The following is a 22,893-nucleotide window of genomic DNA, read 5'->3' on the forward strand; positions in this document are numbered from 1 at the left end:
TACACAGCCACCTTGTCGCTCCCGATGAGGGCTTTTCCATCTTTCCTAGATGAGTAGCTGAGTGTCAGAGAGGTTGAGAGTCTTGCCCAAGGTTCCACAGCTGCATATAAGGCCCCGCCCCCCAGGCCTCATCTCTGCCCTCCACATGTTAGGCTAATTTCTTTCCCCCAAGGAGGGGTAGGGACAGCCAGATGCAGGGGAAATTGAGGAAGCTGGAGCCCAGCGTGGATATGAGGAGGCCCAGGGGGCCAAGCACTGGGGTTGGGGTGGGGGAGGCCAACTCCGTGCACTGAGGGAGGGTGGGGCTGGCCTGGGTCAGAGGCAGAGCTGGGACAGGAACCAGGCCTCTGTTCTTGGCATGGCCTAAGCACCTGGCAGGGCCCCGCAGAGGGGCTCATTCTCCTCTGCGTGCTGTCAGAAATCGGCCGGATTTAGAGGGCAGTGGGCAGCCATGCAATGGGGCCAGATGGTCCAGGAGAGGATTTAGGCACTTGATCATCGGGGTCGCAGCAGGACTGACCCACATCTGCAGAGGGGTTTCCCAGGACAGAGCTCTCAAAGATACTACATTGGGTACCAAGGGGACTCTGTGCTCTCTGGCACAGGGGCAGGCTTGAAGAAGGGACAAGGATGGTGTGTGAATGACGAGGACCTTGCCATGAGAGCAGGAGGGATGCTCAGGGCTGGGGAGCAGGTGCCTCCAGCGGGGGGTTAGGATGCACCACGTTGCCTCTGGCTGGGGGTTAAGATGCACCGCGTTCCTTCAGGCCAGCACCACCTGCTCACCGCACGGCCTGCAAGCCAGGCCCTGGACACAGGGAGATGCAGCGGCAGAAAGGAGGAGCCCAGGGCGCCACCGATGCTTTAGATGGGTAGTCAGGGAAGGGAGGCCCTGGCCCTCCGTCCGGGCAGAGCATTCCAGATGCAAGGAAGTAGTGCAAAGGCACTGAGACAGGGATGGGCCATGTAAGCCTGGGACCAGTAAGGCGACCAGCATGGCCATCATGTGCCTAGTGAGGGGATCCTGCTGAGCATGGGCGTTGGAGGGTTAGGCAGGGCTGGGTCAGCATTTATCAACCCCTCATGGAGGCCTGACAGGTGGCATGGAGTCCTCCCCTTCACCTTGTCTTGGGAGGCCCCACTGTGTGTCAGCTCTGTGCCCAGGGAGGATGGCAAGGGCCCTGGTCCCCAGTCCCCAGGGTCCTGCCTGTAAACTGCAAATGCACAGCTGATGAGACCCGCTGGCAGAGCTGCTGTGACGCTTCAGTGGAACTGATTTCTGTGACGGGGCCCAAGGCCACCCTGGGGACAGAGCAGTGAAGGAAGCGGTGGATGGGCCTGTTTCCGACCCAGGCAGCCCTCCTGACGCAGGAGGGAAGGAAGCAGGGGATGAAAGGGAGCCAGCCAGGAGCTCCGCAGGGCTCAGCCCATGAAGGGGCCGGCACATCATCCAGACCCAGCCGGCCACCGGCGGGACTGAGGAGAGAGCTGGAGCCGGTGGCCAACAGGCAGAGCTCCTGTGAAGGCTCCGGAGACAAAGGTGGCTGCTGGGCTGGACCCCCAGAAAGAGGCAGGGGACTTACGGCAGACGGTGGGGAGAATCGTGTTGCAGGAAGAGGCGGTGGGTGTGAGCATGGCTGGACAGTGCCCAGAGGCGGGGAAGAACCGTGCCCTGAGGACTCCCGAGAGCACCGGGTGCAGCCTGTGCTCCCCACCGCCCTGAGGCAGGTCCCGCCCCCAGTTCACAGCGGGAACTCTGGCCACCCCAAAGACTCCTCATCCTCATGGCCCCAACCCACTGGCCCAAGACCCAGGCAGCACCGGTTCTCCAGCCCATTTGGCAGGCTAGCTAACGTCAGGGGACTGGAGCAGCCACTCATGCGCTGGCCTCAGTTTCCCCACCCACAGCAAGGGCCCCACGCAACATCATGTAGTCCTGTGGTCAATGAATGGCTGAGTTGAAACTTGCACTCGGGGTGCTGGTCCCGTGCAGGAGCCTCATAGGAGACTGTCCCTGAGGGCACAGCTTCCATTCTGTGTCCTCCCTAGCCACGCACAAAGATGCCTGCGCCTCAGGCACAACCCTTGTCTTGGTCTCCGCCAACCTCCCCCCCACCACCCGCCAGGTGCTGGGCTGGCCCAGGAACACAGAGCTGGGACACAGAACCCTGTCCCATCTGATGTGGGGATGTGGGGGTGAACTTAGTGACTCCACTGAATTCCCACTGAGGGCCGCATGGAGGACACAGCTCCAAGGTCGAGGGCAGTGGCTGCCCCTAAGGCACTGGGTCAGAGGAGAATTTGAGCCACAGGAGGATCGAAGCCGGGCTTCAGGCTCTGGAATAGGGGTGAAGGGCGGGGCCTGCCTGCTCCCTGCCTGTTTCCTGCCCTGCCCAGCCCCCACCCTCCATCAGGGCAGCTCAGCAACCTCCCCCACCTTTCCCCCCAGTTCCCTTCTGGGGTGGGGGGAATTCCCAGACAGTCCTTTTAGAAGAGCTGAAACATTCAATGTAAATAATTAATGCTAGATTTTTTAAATTAAATTTTAATACATTCTCATTAATTTTAGACAAACTCCCTAGCAGGTCATTCACAGTGAGTGATAGAGGGAACCAGAGACAGCCTTTGGGTGGGCAAGGCTCCTGAGCAGTGGGGTCCAGGTGCAGCTGGCCGGTTCAGCTGCGGGACCTCCAGCAAGCGTCCTTTCTCGGAGCTTTGCTCCCGCATCCGTAAAATGCGGGGTACGGGGCTTCCGCGGTAGAGCTGCGGTGAGGGGCAGTGGAATGCGCGCTGTGGTGTGGTGTGTAGGGGGCGGTGGACGTGATTGTCATGATGATTGTGGCCATTCTGCTGAGGGTGGCCTCCTGGGACCTGAGGTGGGGGGTGGGGGTCTTCGTCATTAGCCCCGGAGAGCACGGCTGGCCTCCTCTGCTGTCCCCTCTCTGCTGGAGAACTTAGCCCAGAGCCAGTGAACGAGTGGGTGTCGTCGGTGGAGGGACACTTGGATATCTTGGGTTTGGTTTGATCCTGGTTCAGGTCTGACCCTCTGAGTGGACGGCTCCTCCCACCCTGCGCTGGCTCAGTGGAGGCCAAGCCTGCTGGGTGCTTGGGGGTGTCCTGGTGAGAACACAGGGCTCCTGCCCGGGAGCTCGCAGCCAGGAGGGGAAAGGGCCGGGAGAGACAGGCTCCTGTGCCGTAGGATCCAGGCATGCACTGTCCGTGTTTATTGAGCGCCTGCTGTATGCTGGGACCTAGCATGAGGAGGAGCGCTGTCATGGGGACCCGGAAAGGTGGGCCTGGGGAAGAGAGGCGTGTGGGGGTCGCGCCGGCCGCCGGCAAAGTCTTCCTCGCAAACTCCTTGTCTTGCAGGAGGAGGGTTTATGGAGGGGGTCCAGGCTCGTGGTCTTGGACAACTTTTAGAGCGTCTGGGGAGGGCAGCCACAATCCGGGCCCCTTGGGGTTCTCTTCCCCTGAAATTCCTTCTCCCATCCCAGCCCCTCCGCAGCCCGCGGGTGCCGAAGGGCGGCGGAGCGCCTCGTCAAGCTACTTCCCCCTTCCCCCCAGCTTTCAGGTGAGGAAACTGAGGCCGGGAGAGCGCTGGAAGGCCGGCCTGAGCACCCGGGAAGTTGGTGGCCGAGCCTGGCCGAGGCCCCCGGGCTGGGCCTTCTAGCTTGGCGCTGCGGCCGGGCTGCGCCCTCGCCCGGCGGGGCGGTGGGGGAGGCGGCGTGGGGCCCGGACCCGAGCGGAGCGCGCTCCCGGCGGACGCGGCGGCGGCGCCCGGCGCGAGGGGCCGGGATGGGCAGTCATCAGTCTTCCCAGGTCTGTCGCGTGATCCCTGGGCTCGGACCCCCGTCCCCCTTGAGAGCCAGTCGCGGCACGGAGAGACGGGGAAAGCCCGGGGGAGCTGCCTCTCTCGGGTGGTGGAGAGCCCGCCCCGCGCCCCTCGCTCCACGCAGGAAGTGCGATCCCGCCCGGGCCGCTCGCGGTCCCCGTCGCTTGCCCGCGCCCACAAGGTTAACGGCGGCGAGTGGGTACCCCCGCCCGGCGCGCGGAGGGGCTGCCTGGCCGCGCGGGGCTGGGCCAGGAGGGTCTCAAGCCGCGCGCGGGTGGGTCTGCGCAAGCCGGGCAGGGAGCCCCGCCGGCGAGCCGGGCGCTCGCGGGTTAATCCCTCGGGCCCAGGAGGGGTGAGCCAGGCCCAGAACCCCAGAATCTGAGGGCAGCGGGTCCCTGGTTGAGGAGTTGAGGCTCCAAATGCCATCGCCCTCGGATCCTGTGTCAGGTTCTGCAATCCTGCACGGCCGCGAATTCCCCAACATTTTCCGACTCCGGAGATACTGCGATTCCGGGGCTCGGCTTCCTCCGAGAGGGAGCGCGGGGCAGGAAGGGTTAACGGGCGGGGCGGGGGGAGAGCGGGGCCGCGGCCTCCGGGGAGTTAGCGGGGACAGGCCGAGTCCCTCTCCTCCCGGCGAGGCTGAGATCGTCCCCGGCCCGGCCGTCCCGGGCCGGCCCCCTCTTCGCCCCGGGGGGCGTAACTCGGTACGGGGAGCGCGGTGGCCCGGACAGCCGGGCTCACCTGTTACTCGGCCGCGGCCCAGAGCGCCCACTGAGTCACGGGGGCCGCGGAGGGGACTGGGGACTGGGGGACGCGCGGGGCCCGGCTTCCCACGGACGGGGCCCAGCGGGGTTGCCCCGCCGCGGCGCCCGGCCATGCCCGCTGTGCCCGGCTCTGCCAGGCGCGGCCGTGGAGCGCACGCCTCCTGCCTGCTGACCCTCTCGTTTGGTTTCTCGCAGGCCTCTGCCGCAGACATGGAGAAACTCAGGTGAGTGGAGTGTCTCCCGTGCGGCGGCTCGCGGGGGCCGGGTCGGGGTTGAGGGTGCTGGGGGGAGAAGAGGGGAGGCGGGGGGAGGGGCGCCACCCGAGCGCAGCCCCCCTGGGCCCGCGGGCGGCCTCGGCGGAGCTGCGGGCCGGGTGCGTGTGTGGTGCGTGTGTGCGCGCCGCGAGGCAATGGGAAGCCCCACGCGGGGGCTCCTCTGCTGGCCCGGGCCGCTGCAGCGGGGGCCGGGGCGCGCGTCACTCAGGGCCGGGCCGCCCCCCACCCCGGGCCGCCCCCCACCCCGGGCCGCCCGGTCCTGCCAGGTCCTGGGCGCCCCGGTGCGCCCTGCCCGGGAGCCTCGCTGGTCCCCGGGGACCCTCCGGGTTGGGTTCCGTTGGTGCCGTTCCGCACAGCCCCCGGCGCTGGCTCGCCCCCCACCCCCCTTCCCCCGGGCTGCCGGTTGCCTGGCTCTGAGCTTTTAAGTGTTCGCCTCTGGGGGGCGGGGGCGGGGGATGGAGTCCTCGCGGCTGGACCAGGCAGCCGCGTCTTGGAGCCATTTTAGGGGAATCCCGAGACCGCGTCTGGAGAGTGTTCCCCGCGGCCTCCCTCCCGGTGCTAAACTTTAAGCCTCGGTAGACTTCACGGGGCCACCTGCGCGGCAGGCTTGGGATCAGCCCGTTGGAATACTGACCACTTCTTTTGCGACTTCCCCTGGCACCCTGACCCCTACTTTGGGAACACCCCTCCCGTGTTTTCCTTCCGGAGCCTGAGCCGAGGCGTTGTGTGGGCGGCAGGCCCAGCTCTGGCTGCTGGGTTTCAGCTCTGTCTCCCCTGGCCTAGAGGGTCGTTGTCCTCCCCCACCCGCTTCTGAGGTCAGAATTGGCATCCTGGGGAGGAGGCTGGGTAGAGGAGCACCCCTCCCCCAAGGAGCAGAGCCCCAGCAGGCCCAGTCTGGGCCGAGGTCTAGGGCAGAGGGGCCCTGGGCCCTGCCAGCTGACCCTTAGTGCTGTGGGCAAGTGGCTTGGAAATACCCAGGTGGGATCCCGGAGACAGGTGGGCTCGGAGACAGGTGGGCTCGGGGACGCAGGCTGGACGCTCAGAGCAGGGCCGTCTCCTGGTCCAGGGAGCTGGTGTGCAGCCCCCACTGTGGGTCCCGCAGGGACAGGAGCAACATGTTCTGTGCTGGGAGGAAGAGTCCAGTCTCTGAGGTGGCAGAATTGCAGACCGGAAACATGCAATATCTGTCACCCAGGCCCACCTTCTCGTGGCCAAGGTCCAGGTGGGGGCAGTGAGGCCCAAAGATCGACGGCCCTGGCTGTGGTCACACTGATGACCTCAGGCCCAAACCCAGGCTCTGGCCCAGCCCAGGGCCCTCCCTGATGCCCCACATTGGCTGTCATTTCATGGCCTGGGTGGCACAGCCTGTGGGGGAGAGAACACTCAGCTGAGACTTGAGGAAAAACTTAGCATTCATGGGGTGCCCTGAGGCCAGCCTGGGGGTTCACCATGGTGGTTCCGTCTCTTTCCCTCCTTCCCTATGCCCAGCCAAGGCTCTCCAACACTGAGGACAGGCATGACCCCGCCTGGCTGTGCACAGGTAGACAGGGGGCCAGGTGGGCGGATCTGCTGCCTGAGCTGCTGATGGTGTCAGCACTGCTGTCCCAGGTGGGCTAAATGAAGCCATAAAGGCGGAGGTGGTGGCCAGGGCCTGCGCTCCTGGGCTGCACTGGGCCATGTGGCCTTTCTGGAGTTGCCAGGGGTGGTGCCAGGCAAGGACTCAGCATAGCCTCCTAGAACTGGGGAGGGGTCCTGCTCTCCTCTCCCTCTCACCCAAGTAGTGTTCTCAGAGTTGCCTCAAGGGGTTTTCCAGAACCTTCCCTCCTGGCCAGTGTTGGGGCTGCCCCAGTGGATTTCTGTCCTGCATTTAGTGCCAGGGATTCGGAACCAAAAGCCCAGGGGCATGTAAGAGAAGTTGGTCAGCATGGCTTCCTGCAGGGAAAGGCACGGGGTTTGGGGTCCCACAGACCCAGTCACTGGCAAAGTCCTGGCCCTGTCTGGGCCTCAGTTTTCTCATCTGTAAAGTGGGTGTCCTAACCACAACTAGGTTGCAGGAATGTTGGGTGCCATGAGCCCCTATGGTGGAAGCACCTCTCCTGGGACCTGGCCCAGAGCAGTCCCAGGTAGAGGGTCTCTGGGGGACATGAGACCGCGCAGTGGTCATAGTGAAGGGGTCCTGGGGTGTCCAGAGGGACGTCCCTGTGGCTGGTCCTGCCTCCTGGCCCTTAGTTGTGGGGTCTGCATATCACGGGCAGGGCCTGTGGGTCTGGATTAAGCTCTGAGGGCGGTGGTCCTGGCCCCCTCCTCTTCCGGACCCCCCAGGACCTGGAGCCAGCACAGGACAGTCCTGTAAATATTTGTGGAAGAGTAAAAGGACAGTGTCACCTGGTGGCACCGTGGTCCTCAGTGGCTCCCTTTGGTGGGCAGGTGTACATTGAGGGGTCTCCCTTCCCGGGCCCCTCCAGCCGACTGCCCCCCATGCTGTCGCCCTGCTTCAATTCCCCCACAAGCTGCCGCCTTCCTGCCTCTGCCTTTGCCCACGCGGCCCCCGCTGTAGAGGATGCCCTTCCCTGCCTTCTTGTCCACATGCCAAACCCTCTTTCCTGTCGCCTTTTCCCTGTGGTTTTCATGACGCTCTTGCCTCTCCCTCCCAAGTGGACTCCGGCCCTGTCCGGGTACCGGCTCCACAAAAGACTCAGGCTGGCCCTCCAGTGCCGGAGACACAGGCCGATGACAAATCCTCCTCAGCCAGCAGATAGAATATAGTAGAGGTTTGCCCGGAATGCGCGGGGGTCTCAGGTTTTGAACCCTGGCCTGGGGTACTGGGAAGAGCTTCCTGGAAGCAGGGACACTTGAGCCGAGGCATGAAGGATGGGTATGAGTTTCCAAGGACAGACAGGCCACCTTCCAAGAGGTGCAAAGGCCTGGGGGCTGCCCAGAGCAGATGTGCTCAGGGAGACGGGTGAGGGGTGGGGAGTGGAGGTCCGTGGGGACCCCACTGACACCTGGAGTGTCCTGTCCTCCCCAGGGTCCCGGATGGGAGATCCAGAGAGCAGAGCCTGGGTCTAGCCCCTGGCGTTCTGCCAGCCCCAGTGCCTGGCAGAGGCTGGCACACAGTAGGGCTCCCACAGGCCGGGGGTGGGGGACACATGGGAGATGTGTAGCCACAGCATTTGATGGCCTGGCCACCTTAACTCTCGTCCCTTGACCCTTGCTCAGCCACGCTCGGCTATCCTGCCTCCGACTGCTTGAAAAACTGTTCTTGTGACTCAAATATTTATAGATATTACCAAGTCCCGGTTGGCTCTCTGTGTGCTCAGAGCCGCTGCATCTCTAATCCCTCAAATTAATCCCCTCCTCTCCCTCCGCACAGGGTCCCTCCTGCCCGCCTCCCGCTGCCTGCTGCGGGGCAGCCCCGTTTTCTGTTTGAGCTTCAGTTCCCTCCTCTGTCAAACAGGGAAGTGGGTCAGTTGCCTCTCATGGCTCCTGGGGTGCCCAGAGCTACTCCTGTTCAGTGTCCACGTTTTCCCCCCAAAATAGAATATTTCAAAGTCATGAACTGTGATAGGCATGCAGAGACATTAATAAATATCCGCACAGTTAAGTTTAGAACGCCCACCTGGCGACCACCACCCAGGTCAAGAAGTTCAACGCAGCCAGCCCTGAGATCCCCCGAGACCCTTCCCCAAAGCTAGCCCCATCCTGCTCTCAGTGGTCACCGGGACACCCACATTGTGCTCAGGGGTTGCTTGCTGTCTTCATGGTTCTGATATCTGAGAGGGCGTCCCCAGCAGAGATGGTTGCATTTTGCATGCTTTGGGACCTCATAGCTGGATTCCTTCAGCCAGTGCTTTGGAGGTGGCTTTTTTTCCACCAAAACTGTTCTGTTTGTGAGGGTCCCCCGTGGCAGTAGGTGGAGCTACCGGTTGCTGTTGTCAGGGCGAATGGCCTTTCTGGTGGCCCCCCTGCAATCTGTTTGTTCCCTGGTGGGCTGCTGGGCAGCGTGCAGCCTGGGCCACCTTAGGGACTCCTGTGCGGGCATCTGGGGATGTGGCTGTGATTCTGGGCGTGCACCCTCAGTGGGACCTCCGGGCACAGGGTGCGCGTCAGGTCAGCTCTGGAGGATCAGACCGGACTTTCGAAACCGCTTCTCCCTGCCACTGTCCCTCCAGTGTTGCTGGGGTGGGCGTAGCGCAAACCACACTGCCCTGGGTCGTCGCCCACTGGGTTTCCTCGCTGGCAAAAGCTGTGCGCACTTTCTACCAAGGTGTCTGTGTTTTTCTCATTGATTTGCGGGAGCTCTTCACGTTGTCAGTTACACGTGTAGCAGAAACACCTCCCTCGGGATGCCGCGTCTCACTGTTCTCACGGTCCTTTGATGAACAGAAGTTCTTAATTTTAATTTTGCTGAATGTCTCCGGTGTTTTCACTTTCTGATTAAAGCGTTTTGTGTCTGCTTACGGAACCCTCCTGAAGTCATCAGGCTATTGGCTTTTCATCCACTTGAACTTGGTTTTGCCTGTAGTTAGAGGTCAAGGTTGAGCTCCCTTTTGTTTTTGGTTTTGGTTTTACACAAGGACAGCCAGGTCCTGGGGCCACACTCTCTTTCACTCCTGTGACCCTGTGCATGTCGGATGCTTGTCCAGGCTGAGGCGATCTGCTGAAACGCCAGGCTGACATCCTAGGGATGGAGACACATGGAGATCAGGCGGCCTCCAAGATTCGAGTCCTGCCCTGCTCTGTCCCTCATGCTTTCCCCTGAGGAGACACCCTCTCCCACCCGAGCCTCCCTCCTGGGCCCACGGCCGTCCCTGCCACTCTTGTTGTTCACCGATCACGGATTCCACACGAATTCACTGAACCAGAGGCCGCAGCAGGCGCTGAGGACATCGCAGTGACCGCACAGGCAGAATCTTCTAGTTGGCGGGAACAGGAGACTTTTTAAAATAAATATCACGATGACAAGTGCCACCGGGACAAAAAGAAAAGAAGGCAGTGGGTGGGGGGCGTGAGCGGGTGACTTGTACAGTGTGGCCTGGGAAGGTCCTAAGCAGGTGCCACCCAGGTCAAGGCACCAGGAGGTCCAGGCAGAGGGAGCAGCTAGTGTGACGGTGGCCTGCAGGAAGCAGCAAGGGCCAGCGGCCATGGAGGAGGGCAGAGGTGGCTGCGTTCTGGATGTGCTGGAGGATCCGGCGACGGTGTCTGCTGATGGGTGTGACATGGGGTGTGGGGGGAAGGGGGTGTCAAAGGCGACTCCAGGGCATTGGGCATGAGAAACTGAAAGAAAGGATGGACTTCCTTCACCTGAGGCAGGGACAGCTGTAGGGAGGAGCGTGTTTGGGGGTGTGCAGGTTTGAGGTGTCCCTTTTATTTAGCAACACCTGCTCCGCACCTGCTTTGGGCAGGCTCCTGTCCTAAACGGCATCCAGGTTGGGTTCTCTGGGATGCAGTAGGTGCTCATTGAGGGTGGGGAACTGATTGCATTGTGGCCTGGGCCCCGGCAACTCAGGGAGAGACGTCCTGGGGTGGGGCTGGCCACCTGTCGGTACCCACTTTCAGGATACCCGTTGAGTTTCTTTATCCCTTCCCCCCAGGGCCCCGCTCTCCATCTCTTGTCTCCTCCAACCCACCCACTACCCCACACCCTCCCTGAGTGTGATCCTTCAAGGTTCTCTGCCCCACTTCTAAACCTCATCCTACTGGAGGAAGTCTTATGGACTCACTCCCGCTAAGGTGTGAATGACTGCCTCACTTTGCTTTCTCCGTTTGCGGCTAGGGGCTCAGCGGGTGAGGACCCAAGAGACCCAAGACACTGAGAGCTGGGTCATGAGTCTCGGAGTCACTCCTAAGCTGGAGCAGCTCTGATGGTACCAACTTGGGGGGCTGCGGTTACAGGCGGGGCCAGGGTGCCCAGTCGAGCTCCCACTCCTCAGAAGGCCTCCCTGATGGGGTGTGGTTAAGAAGGTAGATGTGCCTAGGTTTCAAGCCCCAGTCTGTCACCTACTGGCTGTGTGGCCCTCTGCAAATTTGTTTTGTTTTGTTTTGTTTTGTTTTTGAGACACAGCCTTGCCCTGTTCACCAGGCCGGAGTGCGGTCCAGGGCTCAGGCAACCTTCCCACCTCAGCCTCTCCCAAATAAGTGGGACTACAGGCAGACATGCGCCACCACGCCTGGCTAAGTTTGTATTTTTGGTAGAGATGGGGTGTCACCATGTCACCCAGGCCGGTCTTGAACTCCTGGGCTCAAGTGATCCTCCTGCCTCGGCCGCCCAAAGTGCTGGGATTGCAGACATGAGCCACTGCACCCGGCCTTGGGCAGGTTTAGGAAGCTCCCTGCTTCTTGTGCCACATTTGTAAATGGGGTAATAACAGCACCTGCCTGAGAAGGCAGCTCTGGGGATTCAGTGAACTCAGGACGTGCGCTTGGCTTGTGGGCTAGGCCATGCTGCTGTGGCCTGCCTGTCTGGGGTGGCTCTGCCACCCATCTCCGGTGGCCCTGCCCTGCTTGGGCTTTGCTGGCCACCCCTCAGGCTGTGCCATCATTCCCCTGTGAAGGAGAGGGCCAGGCTGGCAGTGTGAGGGTCTCTGAACTGGGGGCAGGGCCAGCTCTTCTGCACCTTTGCCTGTCTGCACTTTCCTCGGGGCCCTTCGATGGTCAGGGCAGCCGCTGGGTGATTTAGAGGAGGCGATGCCACGTTCCTGTTTCTCAGAGCTCCATGCCAGGCCTGCATGTGGCTCCCCTTCCTCACCCCCCACTACAACAGGCAGAAAATCCTTCCGAGGCCTGGGCTCTGTGGTGGGGACTGTGCCCGTCTCTTCAAGGTCCCCCTGTGTCTGCAGAGCAGCCTGAGAGAGGCCTCATGCTCCGTCCCCTGATGGACCCACTGAGGCTCTGGGGCTCATGTCAAGGCAGCTGAGGTGTCTGTCCTGAGCAGCAGCAGGACAGGTTGCAGGAGCTGAGACGGGAGGCGGGAGATGCGGCCGGGCCTGGGACCCGGTCCTCTGGGCTCCTCAGCCACACTTCCTCTGCCCCTCCTGGTCACTAGCATGGGTGAAGGTGGGGGAGTCTGCCAGGGAAGCGAGCAGTGCTGTGTCTCTGTGTCCTGGGGATCTGGCTGGAGTGTGAGGGGCCAGTGGTGGCGTTTGGAATGACCATCCCAGGGAAGGGAGGCTGCCCTGCCACACACCACCCCAGGCTGCTGAGGCTGGACACCCCACAGGCCCCAGCCATGTGTCTGTATGGTCCCCAGAGGAAGCACGTGGCAGGGCTTCCCTGGGTAGGGCTTTGCCGAGCAAGGCAGAAGAAAAAGAGATGCAGGGGCAGGTGGGTGCTGCTGGGGACACAGGAGGACCCAAGACACTGAGAATTGGGCCTGAGTCACCCTCCATTCGGAGCAGCTCTGAGGGTGTCAGCTCAGAGTGGATTGGGGCCGCCGGGATGATCCCCGGATCTCAGGGGCATCTAGGGGCTGGCTGCGGCTTCTGCCCCCATTCCTCCTTGGGGAAACTGAGGCTCTGAGAGCTTGAGTGCCAAGCTCAGGACCCCCAGTGGCCTGTGGCAGAGCAGAGAGTGCTGAGTTGGGGCCTGCTTAGCCACCCACCCTCTCCCGCCCACACCATTCAGCAGGGTAAATAGTCCACAAGACCCTCTCAGCACCCCTGGGGGGATCCTAGACACTGCCAGAGGGAGGCCTAGGGAGCCCCGGGCCTGGCCTCGGGAGGGAGGGAGGGCGGGCAGATGCCACCAGTGCCCCTAGCTCCCTCCTCGCCCCGGCGCCTCCCGCAGCCCTTGCTGCTGCTGACCACCCTCCCCGTAGCTGCAGGCTTTTCTTGGAGACTGGGTCTTGCCCTGCGAGTGTGAGTGTGATGCACACATATGCAGAAGTGAGGGTGGAATGGGACCAGCCCAGGACAGAGGGCATCCCAGAGAGGCCCAGGGCGCAAAGGGGGCCCAGGTCCTGCAGACCAGGTTTACTGATAAGCGTCTGCCGCCCTGATTAGCTCTGTGATCCCCGGAATTCCAGAAAGCAGCTCTCCTGCCGATCCAATTAATAAGTGTGCCCACGTCTGTTTGCAGTGGTGAGCAGGCTGGTGGGGTGGCCAAATTAGCAAAGCCAGCGTGGGTTCCTTGGTAGCCAGTAATGAAGCCAGTCATCAAAGTGCTGAATCTCAGCCCCTTCTCTCCTGGGCACCAGGGAGGGTGGCAGGCACTGCAGGGTTAATGTGTGAGTCCCATGAGGAGCTCGTTCCTGGCTATGGGGCCGGCCCGTGGCCATCTGTCTGCCCATCCTGCCCCTGCATGCTGACGGTGGGTGGAAGAGCCAGGCAGGTTCCAGGGCCAAGGTGCACACAGCCCTACCCCCTCGGCAGCCCCATTCCCTCTAGAGGGAGGGATGAGAGAGTAGTGATCAGCGGTGCCAGGCTGGTGCTGCGAAAGGGGCCCAGGCAGGGGGCCAAGGAGCCTCCTAGGTCCACCACGCAGCTTCCCTTGCCTCTCGAACAAGCCCCCCTGGGGCTCCCTGCTCTGTGCCGCTCTCCACCAGCGGGACGCCCCCAAGCCCAAGTCAACTTCCTGACCTCCTGGATGTGAGCATCTCTGGGGCCCCCAGAAAGAGGAGCAGACGGTTCAGCACATGCTCAGGGCCTTCTGCCAGCTGACCCTGGACCCACCCCTTGTCTACACCCCCACAAGCCCCAGGTGCTGGTCACACCCATCTCCAGGACGCCTCCTGACCCCACCACCATGCTCCCAGCCATGCGTCCTGCACAGAATGTCCCATCTCCCCACAGATGGGTCTGACGCTGATTTCAAGGAGGTCTTGGGCCGAGAGCAGATGAGGGCAGGCACTGGGGCCCAGTGGGGGGCTGTGTGGCAGCCATGCGAGAGGAGTGGGCCTGGCGTGGTGGGTGGTCCTGGAAGGCAAGGCTCCTGGTACACTCTGGAGGCAGAGCCTGGGGCTTGCTGCCGGCCTAGGACGGGAGAGGAGGAGAGGAGTCACGATGCGTGGAGGCCCGGGGAGGACTTGTCTTGCTGCAGAGTGTGGGGGTAGGCTGTGGATCTGTGGGGCGATGGGCGTTTGGCTGGGCCCTGCAGGTCTGTCCTGCCCATGAAACAAAGGGGAGGCAGTAAAGCTGGGGAGGCGTAAATGTGGGGGTCCTGAGCAGAGAGATGGTATTTGCTGGCGGGGCTATCCACTGGGGAGTGCACACAGGGAAGGAGATGCTGGAGCCGGATCCCCGGGATGCACTGGTGCCAGGGGCCGGGAGATGAGGAGCACCCCACACAGGAGCCCGAGAAGGGGCAGCTAGACAGCCTGGTGACGGTGGGAGGTGCGGGAGCAGGGAGAGGCCACATGTCCCCGGCTGCTGAGGGCGCAGGTCAGGTGATGACTGAGATGGGACCAATCCAGTGATATGGAGGGGACAAGATCCTGGTGGGCCTTGGTCCTGGCAGGCTAGGAATGAGGAGGCAGAGGTGGCAAGATCAGACACTTCCACTGAGTGGGGAACAGGGGCCGTGCCTGCAGGGTGAAGAGAGGGCTGTTCTCAATATGGGAAAAGTAACCACAGGTTTGCCTGCCAGAGAATGACCGGGAAGCGAAGAGAAATGGGTGGTTCAGGAGTGGGGGAGACTAGCTGGAACCCCCTGCAGCTGGGGGAGGCCGGTGGCCACAGTCCAGCCCAGCTGAGGGGCTGCCTGGCCGGGTGTCTGTAAGTAACAGCGGGCAGCACCAGGTGTCGGGGCAGATGCTGGTAGGTGGGGAACGTGGAGGTGACATCTGCGGCAGTTCCCTCTGGATGGCTTCATTTCTCAGCAGAAAGGGAAGAAAAGGAAGCGAGGTCATCAGCCTGAGTGGGGATGGGGAGGAGGTGTTGGAAGGTGAGAGGCAGAGAGGGGAAGGCGTGAAGTCACTTTCCAGGCAAGTGGGGAGGGAATGGAACAGGCGTGCCTAAGATTCCTGGGTCCGTCTGTGGGTGAATGGAGAGTGAGGCCGTCTGCCCACCACTGTCTCCTGCTGTCTGTGTGGGTGCAGGAGCCCAATGGATGGAGAGGTGGGTTTAGCGCCCTCGTACAGAGAGGACAGTGACGGGGAGGAGGCCATCATGCCATCCTTGGCTGCCAAGTGAGGTCAAGGCCGGAGAGGGCTGTGAGAGCCCCTGGTGGCACTGATGGAATGAGGGGCATCCTCAGGCCTGAGCTGGAAAGAGAGTGGGTGTCAGAAGTGGGACTGCACAGGGGTTGGCACAGGTGGAGCACAGTGGCCATCACAGAGGGTCTGGAAGCTGGGCCTAACTCCCCTCCCCACCTCCAGCAGGGCAGCCCTGCCATGGCGGTCATCTCTCAGCAAGCATTGCTTGTGTCCTGCCCACCAGGCTCAGAGCCAGAGTCTTGCCTTCCCTGCCCCCATCCCTCCTCCCAGTCCTGGGCTCTGGAGGACAGTGCGCTCCCTGGCTATCTCCTTTCTGTAGGTTCTGTGGCCGGAAGAGGCCGACAGAGCCCCAGTCTGGGAGTGGAGGCCTGGGCTCAGCCCGCCTTGACTCAGGTGTGGTGCTCCATCATGCGGCCACCCATGGCCTGTGCTCTCAGTCTAAAATCCAGGATGGATGGAGGTCAGTGGGGATGGCAGCGGTGGCCTGTGACCTGCAGAGGGGGGCATGGAGGAATGCCCAGGGACAAAGCCTGCTGCCCCGGTCAGCTCTGCTCCACCCATCCTCCTGGGACACCCAGCTGTCCCCTCACTGGGGGCCAGAGTCCCCAGGCCTTCTCCCTGCATCCTGAAAGCGCAGCTGGGAGCTCAGAGCTGACTGTGCTCTCCTGAGGCACCTCCAGGCCTGCAGCAGGCACGGGGACCCTGCCAAGGAGGAGACAGCCCCTGTGCCCAGAGAGCACCCTTGCACTGTAGGGCTGGGATGAGGATGGAGAAGAGGGCTCCTGACTTGGGTTTGGGGAGGTCAAGGAGGCCTTCCAGGAGGAGGTGAACAGAGTGCACCAACGTGCAGGGAAGGTATGCTCTGAGCAGGAGGGCAGCCTGTGCCAAGGTCCAGGGGTGACTCTACAACCACCCCAACTACCTCCCTGGGTTGGCCTGCTTTGCCCTGGCTCAGGGCATGTCCTGGGTCTGCCCACCCTCCCAGGGCTCCCCAGGACATGGTGTGCTAGCTCCCAGCACGTGGTTCTGCAGAGAGGGGGGGCAGCGGGGCAGGGCTGTGGCTGCCTGATAAGATGAAGCGAGATGAAGCTTTTCCTGCTGACTCCAGTCGCCAGGCAGGAGGGAGCAGGGGCACAGCCGGCCAGGTCATCCCAGAGCTGAGGGTCCAAAGGGTGAGGCGGGGCCTATGAAGGAGGGGTCAGCAGAGGGCAGGGGAGCAGGAGAGGAGGCCTTGAGCCCAAGTCCACACCATCAGGGTGGCCCCAGTTGAGCTGGTGATGATGGCAGCTCCTCTCCAGGCCACCCCTCCTGGCCGTGGGACCTGGCTTAGCATTGTGACAGCCCTCCCCCAACTAGACACACACAGGCCTACACACCACGTACACACATGCACATACGCGTGCACGTGTCTGTCCCCCAGGGGCAGCTGCATGACAGCCAGTGGCCATGGTGATGACATTCAGAGTCCCCCTTTCTGTGTAGGCAGAGTCCTGGTGTCATCGCTGCAGAGGTCAGCCGGGGGATTGTCCAGGCCTGGGCGGGCGTGGCTGAGCCCAGAGCAGGGACAGCAGTGATGGGCTGTTCTGTTGGACTCCGGGGCCGCTGTGGCCAACACTCCAGTCACACAGGGAGGCAGAGGGCAGCTCGTCATAGTTGTCTAGCGTGCAGGAGACACCAGGATGGCTAAAGCACCACTATTTGCATGAAAATCTGGCATCTCCACGTGAGGCTGGCCTGGAATTGAACCCCAGCCAGGTTGTGTGACCTCGGACAGGCCCCGTTCCTTGACCACTGTGAACTTGTTTCCTTATCTGGAAAATGAGGTGGGGTACACACCTCCCTTTCAGGGGTCTGAGGACTAAATAAATGGGTGCACATGGTGGGGTGGAGTCTGGGGTGCCCCACCTCCTGCTGGGAATGGTCCGCTGGTGGATTCCAGGCAACACAAAGGGCAGTCAGTGCGGCAGGAGCAAGCTGGAGGGAAAGAGCAGGGGTGGCCGAGGGCGCAGGGAACACAGGCTCCCAGCACAGGAGGGGTTCCACCAGGCCAGGGGATACTGCCAGGTGAGGGGTTCCTCCGGGCGAGGAGTTCCGCCGGGCGAGGGGTTCCGCCGGGCAAGGGGTTCCGCCGGCCGGGGGTTCCGCCGGGCGAGGGCGTTCCACCGGCCGAGGGGGTTCCGCCGGGCGAGGGGGTTCCGCCGGCCGAGGGGTTCTGCCGGGGCAGGGGTTCCTCCGGGCGAGGGGATACTGCCATCGAGGGGTTCCATTGGGCGAGGGGTTCCTCCGGGCGAGGGGATACTGCCATCGAGGGGTTCCATTGGGCGAGGGGTTCCACCAGGCGAGGGGTTCCGCCGGGTGAGGGGGTTCCGCAGGGTGAGGGGGTTCCGCCAGGTGAGGGGATACTGCTGGGCCAGGGGATTCTGCCCACCCAGCTCAGGTTCCCACAGGGCTGTTGCTGCTCCTTCAGTGGGAGGCTTTGGGCACGAGGTCTTCTGCAGGGAGATCCGGAATGGCTCTGGTGTGGGGCAGAAGCAGCTCTGTGGGGACTTAGCCCTGGGCCCGCGGCAGGCATCCCAAGGATCTGATGTGGGCTCCCCAGGTGTCAACTGGAAGTTCTGCTGGGAAAGACCAAGCAGGGTTGCAGCAGCTTTGGGGACAAAGACCTTCCATAGCTGATATCAACTCGGTGGAGGCTGAGAGGGTGGGTGTGTGACCCCCCCCCGCTCGGCCTGCTCTGGGCATTGGAGGTGGGAAGGCAGGCACTCAGGGGGCACATGCACAGCCCGTAGGCCAGCGTGCCTAGCAGGAAGGTGGGGGGTCCTGGGATGGCGAGACTGGCGTGGCAGTAGGCCCCAGGGGACAGGAATTTTGGATGAGGAGCTGGGCTTTTAGTCTTAGTGCAGAAAGGAGTTGGGGAGCTCTGAGAGCATGGTCTGATTGGGCCTAGAAATGAGCTGTCTGGGGGTTCTGGAGTTTGGGGAGCCAGGGTGGGAACAGGAGACCCAAGCATTGCAACACTCAAGGAGGGAGGTGGTGGGGAATGAGGGGCAGCAACTGACCTCGTCCAGGGAAGGTGCGGTGAGCTGGGGCTTCAGGAACCCTCAGGTGCTACATGGGGAGGAGTTAACTTGGAGCCAGAGGGAGGAGTGAGATCCTGGTGGATGGGGACACAGGGACAAAGTCACCAAGCTGAGAGCCTGGCTGCCTGCAGCCTGGAAGGAAGGAGCAATTTGGCGTTGCTGGAGCATGACTGGGGCCAGGATGAGAGCCACAACAGGTGAGGGAAGACCGGCTGTGGCCAGGGCGTGGCGGGATCCCACCTCAGTCAGGGATACAGGCGGGAGGGGTACTCGGGCCTCGGCCAACCGCAGCAGTGACAGCCGCAGCCCAGCCCTACCCCATCGCCATGACGTTGAGTGGGAGGATGGGAGCCAGGCCTCTCCTGCAGCCTCCAGGGCACACCTCTGCCCCCCAGGAACCTGCTCAGCGCCCTCTGAGCTCAGGGGTCCTGTGTCTCCAGCCCACCATGGAGCTGGGAAGGGTTTCCTCCTGACACAGGGGCCCTGGAGGCTGTGTCCTCCCCCGGCCCAGCAGGGCCCCATGGGCATCAGGGGAGCAGGAAGGGCTAGGCCCTGGTGGCTTCACGTGGTGGAAGAAGGTCAGGCAGGGCCCCGAGGCTCCAGCCCTTACCCTAGGTAGATGCTTACCTGCTCCACCGAAGTCACCCTGTCTGAACTCCATTGGCAGGGCCACGACTTGCAGTCCGGTGGGGAGCCAAGGAGAACCCCGCCTCTGTTTGGAAGTGTCCTCTGGCTGCCTTATTTAGTGGCCTTGCCACTATTTAGTGAGGCAGAGCCAAGAGAGCCGAGCCGAGGAGGGAAGCAGTATCCTAGCAGGAGGGTTGCCCAGCACAGGCAGAGGTGAGGGGAGGCACCCAAGAGGAAGAGAGGGACCTTCAGCAGGGGGAACCCAGAAAGGCTTCCCGGAAGAGGCGCCATCTGAGCAAAGCCTCACAAGAGAGGAGAGGACCTGGGGAGACAGAAGGGAGGGAGGACATGTCCAGGGGAGAGGACAGCATGGACAAGGGTCTGGATGGGTGTGATTTGGGGGAAATCTGAGCGCCTGGAGGGACAGTTCTTTTAGCAAGGGCAAGAAGAAGAACCAGGCCTGGCTTGCTTGAGGCAAACTGTCCTGTTCTTGCCTGGGGGCCAGGAGTGTGGTGCTGGGGTGTGGCCAGACTCCGCTGTCACCAGCTTCCTCCCCTCCTTCTGCCCTGGAATGGGGTGGAGGGCAGGCACAGTGTCCCACAGGTGGCCACAGGCTTTTCTGCATGTGTAGGATGGCGGTGATGGTGGCATCCTTCACAGGACTGAGATGTAGGAGGAAGGGCATCTCAGCGGGAGAACAGGACACATGCACCGTGTGGTCCCTGCCTGGCGCACCCTGAGTGTTCCGTTTCCCTTCCCCACCTGCCAAGGACCTGCAGCTGGCTGAGCAGCCTTCAAGCCATTCCCTCAGGGAGGAAGACAGGCGTCTGTTGACAGTGCCACCCCAGGGTCCAAGCGCTGAGAGGAGTTGTGTCCTGGAGGCACAGACAGAACCTGCACCGTCTCCTGTAGGGCTCCAGGCTTCCTGGGGCCATCTCATCCTGAGACACGGAGGGCCCAGGTGGCACCTGCTCCCCATGTGATGACACCCATGTCCGCAAGGGTTACCAAGGGGCACCAAGGCAAGGTCTCTGGGAAGGTCAGCCTCAGGGGCCCAGGCCAAGCCCCAGTCCATCTGTGCAGCCAGCGGTCACCAGGTCCTTCTGCCAGCAGGAGCAGGAAGGTGGTTCCGTGCACCCAGCTGGAGGTGACACTGAGACAGGTTGTCCCCGGGGCCCACGTGCTCTACTGGCTCCTGCTTTGCTCTCAGCAGGGCGGCCCTTCTGTGGCAGGCTCTCAGTGGCATAACCCCCGGCCCTCCTTCATAGGGGAGTCCAAGGAAGAGAAGGGCGGCAGCCCCGGCAGGGCCCGGCAGCCCTGGTTCTGCTCTGGTCCTCACCGAGACTTGCTTTGCGATCTTGGGCCCTCTTGCTTAACATCTCTGGGTCCCAGTTTTCTCATCTCTAGGATGGGACACCCCCCACGCCACCGGCTGGGAGTGAGAACTTCCATCCCAATGTTGTTACCTGGCTCACAACCAGAGCGGGTCATCAGTGATGCTTAGTCAGTGTCCTGTGAGAGAGCAGAGTGAGAGCCTGCGTCAAGTCACAACCCTGCCCCGGCTCACTGCGCCCGCAGGCAGGCCCCCCCTTCCCTGGGCCTCAGTTTCCCCTGGGACCTTTCTTCTCTGAGCGCCTTCATTCTTCAGAAACTCCACCTACCATGAAGCCCCCTGCAGAGGGCACCTATTGGGGTGGGGTCACCTTGGCAGGGGCTGGGAGGAGGAAGCTGGCCTTGGTCAGGCCACCAGGGCCAGGGCAGCTGTTTCTGGTGGCTCTCAAGCAAACGCGCTCATCCCATCCTGCTTTCTGTTCACTCAGCAGCGCTGGGGTCATTTGCTGAGGGTGGACCTGGGACCGGAATTCCAAAGTCCAGTCCAGCCAGAGGTCAGGCCCGCCGCCCCTACCGCTTCCCCTCCCCGCTGTGCGCTGGGCATGGGACCCCTGCCCACTTCTGCTCAGGAATCGAGGGGCCGTGGCCCCATTTTACGACGTGGAAAGTGAGCTCGCAGTGGTGATGAACATGCAGCTCGGGGCCAGGGCCAAGAGCTTTCCCTGACCTCTGCTGCCCCTCGGGCTGACCCATGGGTGCTCACGGTGACTTTGGTGGGGGTACCAAAATTTGATCTTTAGCATTTTTTTCTCTGATTTATCACCCTCACTGTAAAAAATATGACAAATTAAGAAAAGCATAAAAGAAAAATTTTAAATCATCCAGCATTTCACCACGCAGATGTGACAACATTAAGTTCATTGCTCGAGTTCTCTGTGGCTGTCCACAGGCAGTTATTTTTTAAACGGGATTATACAGCTCTTTTTCGGAGCGCTCCCATCTGCCGGTATCTTTAGGCACTCTTTGAAAGCCTAATTTCTGGGGCAGCATCAGAGCCTTTGTTGATGGAACCAGCCCCTCTAGGCAGAGGTCGGATCTCCCACCTTGGCCTAGGGTCAGTAGGGCTGCCCAGGCCTCCCTGCGAGCCCACAAGCTGGTCCCAGAGAACACCCAGGAAGGGGACAACCAAGCGGGCACTTGTCTGAGGCCTTGATGTATTTCTTGTGCCCCGCGGCAGGCCAGCACCCTAGCAGGGCTACGGTGGGCCCGTGTCCTTCCTCACACACATCCGTCCAGCCCACACAGGCCACAGGCAGGGGCAGGGGTGCAGGGGCCCCAGGGCAGGGTGAAGTGGACCCCAGGTCCCTAACATCCGCCAGATCCCGCAGCCTACAGGACATTCCCAACATCAGCCATCAGGGCCTCCTCCTGACCAGCCAATCCTGCACGCCAGGAACCAGGCCTGCAACAGGCAGGCACCCGACAGACGCAGAGCTAGCGGGGACGGGGAGCTTGCCCCGTCAGTCCCCTCTGAGGCTGCGACGTGGAGGCAGGGCTGAGGGCCGGCCTGCTGCCCTGCAGGGAACAACTGACCTGAGGGGCCACTGCTGCTCCCCACAGTGGTAGGATAGGACAATCAAAAGAGGCACGGAGCAAGTCACCAGTGACCTTGCCATGGTGGGACTTGGTGCCACCGCTGAGCTGGGACCCTTCAGAGTGAGCAGCAAGGGCTGGCAGGTGCACAGGCTGGGGCCCTTCTCTGGTACCAACATCCCCCCAACCCCTGCTACTTTGTAGATGACAAGGAGTTTTCCTGGCAGGGGGTGGGGACCAACTCCCCATCTCTGGGTCTCAGGTGAGGGACTGTGGCTGTGCCCCTGATGGTGGGAACTGCATGGCCCCTAGCCCTGCCCACCCCCACCTGTTCTGAGCAGCTCTGTCCTCTTTGCCCACAGGCTGCGCAGCCCCTGGGTGCCCTTGTGCCTCGGGCAGCCCCGAGTCCTGCAGGGCCGGCTGGCCAGGTCCTCGCCCTCGATCTGGGACAGGTAACATACCTGCTGTCTCTCCTGGCTCCCTGGTGTCTCTGCGTGAGTCCCCAGACATCTGTCCGGTGTCTGCGTCCAACTCCCCGAGACAGATAGGGAGGCCCAGAAGGTGAAGGTGAAGGTGGGGGCCGGCAGCACAGCCTCACAGCGCCCACCCCCGCAGCACCCCAGCCAAGGGCACCATCCTTGGGCTTGGGCCCCTGCCAAGTGGCCAGAAGGGGCTCCCAGTGGAAGGCAGAAGGGAGATCCCTCGAGGCCCCACCATGTGCCAGGGGAGCTGGGCACTCACCCCATTCAGAGAATTCCCACAGGCAAGGAGGGAGCCAAGAAAAGCACTTGCACTCATGCACACGCACAAACACACGCGCACACATACACACACACACGCGCACACATACACACACACACACATACATGCGTGCGTGCGCGCACACACACACACACACACGCTGCCAGTTTAGGCCCAGATCCTGGTGTAACTCACCAGGCAGCAAGCCCAGCAGGGCCCCCCAGGTCCCCAGGCCTGGAGAGGTGGCCCCAGCCTGGAGGGCGTGGCCCTGGCTCCTCTGGGCACCACACTCCTCTCTGTGTGTCTGCTAAGAAGCTGTTTCCAGACGCTGGGGACTCCCTGACCCAACTTAGCACTTGCCAGGCCACCTTTTCACCCAGGGCAGGGGGCAGAGGGCTCTGAGCCGCAGGACCCCAGCAGCCTCCCCCAGATTCCCAGTGGCCTGTGCCCCCCACCACACACAGTGCCACCTCTGACATCATCCACTGTGCAGGGGGTG

General features: G+C 62.3%; 1 protein-coding gene across 19 annotated transcripts in view; it reads left to right on the plus strand.

Annotated features, from left to right (window-relative positions):
• BEGAIN (brain enriched guanylate kinase associated) overlaps nucleotides 1-22,893 on the plus strand; it is a 49,413-nt gene that overhangs the window by 14,486 nt on the left and 12,034 nt on the right. For 3 of the 19 annotated variants that reach the window (XM_037738310.1, XM_037738308.1, XM_037738313.1), the window contains exons 2-3: nucleotides 4,792-4,820; nucleotides 22,016-22,105. In XM_037738310.1, coding sequence (XP_037594238.1) covers nucleotides 4,792-4,820; nucleotides 22,016-22,105 — 119 coding nt within the window. Of the gene's footprint in view, nucleotides 1-2,932; nucleotides 3,291-3,745; nucleotides 4,014-4,214; nucleotides 4,280-4,419; nucleotides 4,537-4,791; nucleotides 4,821-22,015; nucleotides 22,106-22,893 lie in introns of those variants that run through there. The other 16 variants (XM_017528114.2, XM_017528117.2, XM_037738314.1 and 13 more) reach the window with 11 other exon arrangements.

Source organism: Cebus imitator, unplaced genomic scaffold, assembly GCF_001604975.1.
Source record: "Cebus imitator isolate Cc_AM_T3 unplaced genomic scaffold, Cebus_imitator-1.0 Scaffold52, whole genome shotgun sequence".
Classification (NCBI taxonomy): domain Eukaryota; kingdom Metazoa; phylum Chordata; class Mammalia; order Primates; family Cebidae; genus Cebus; species Cebus imitator.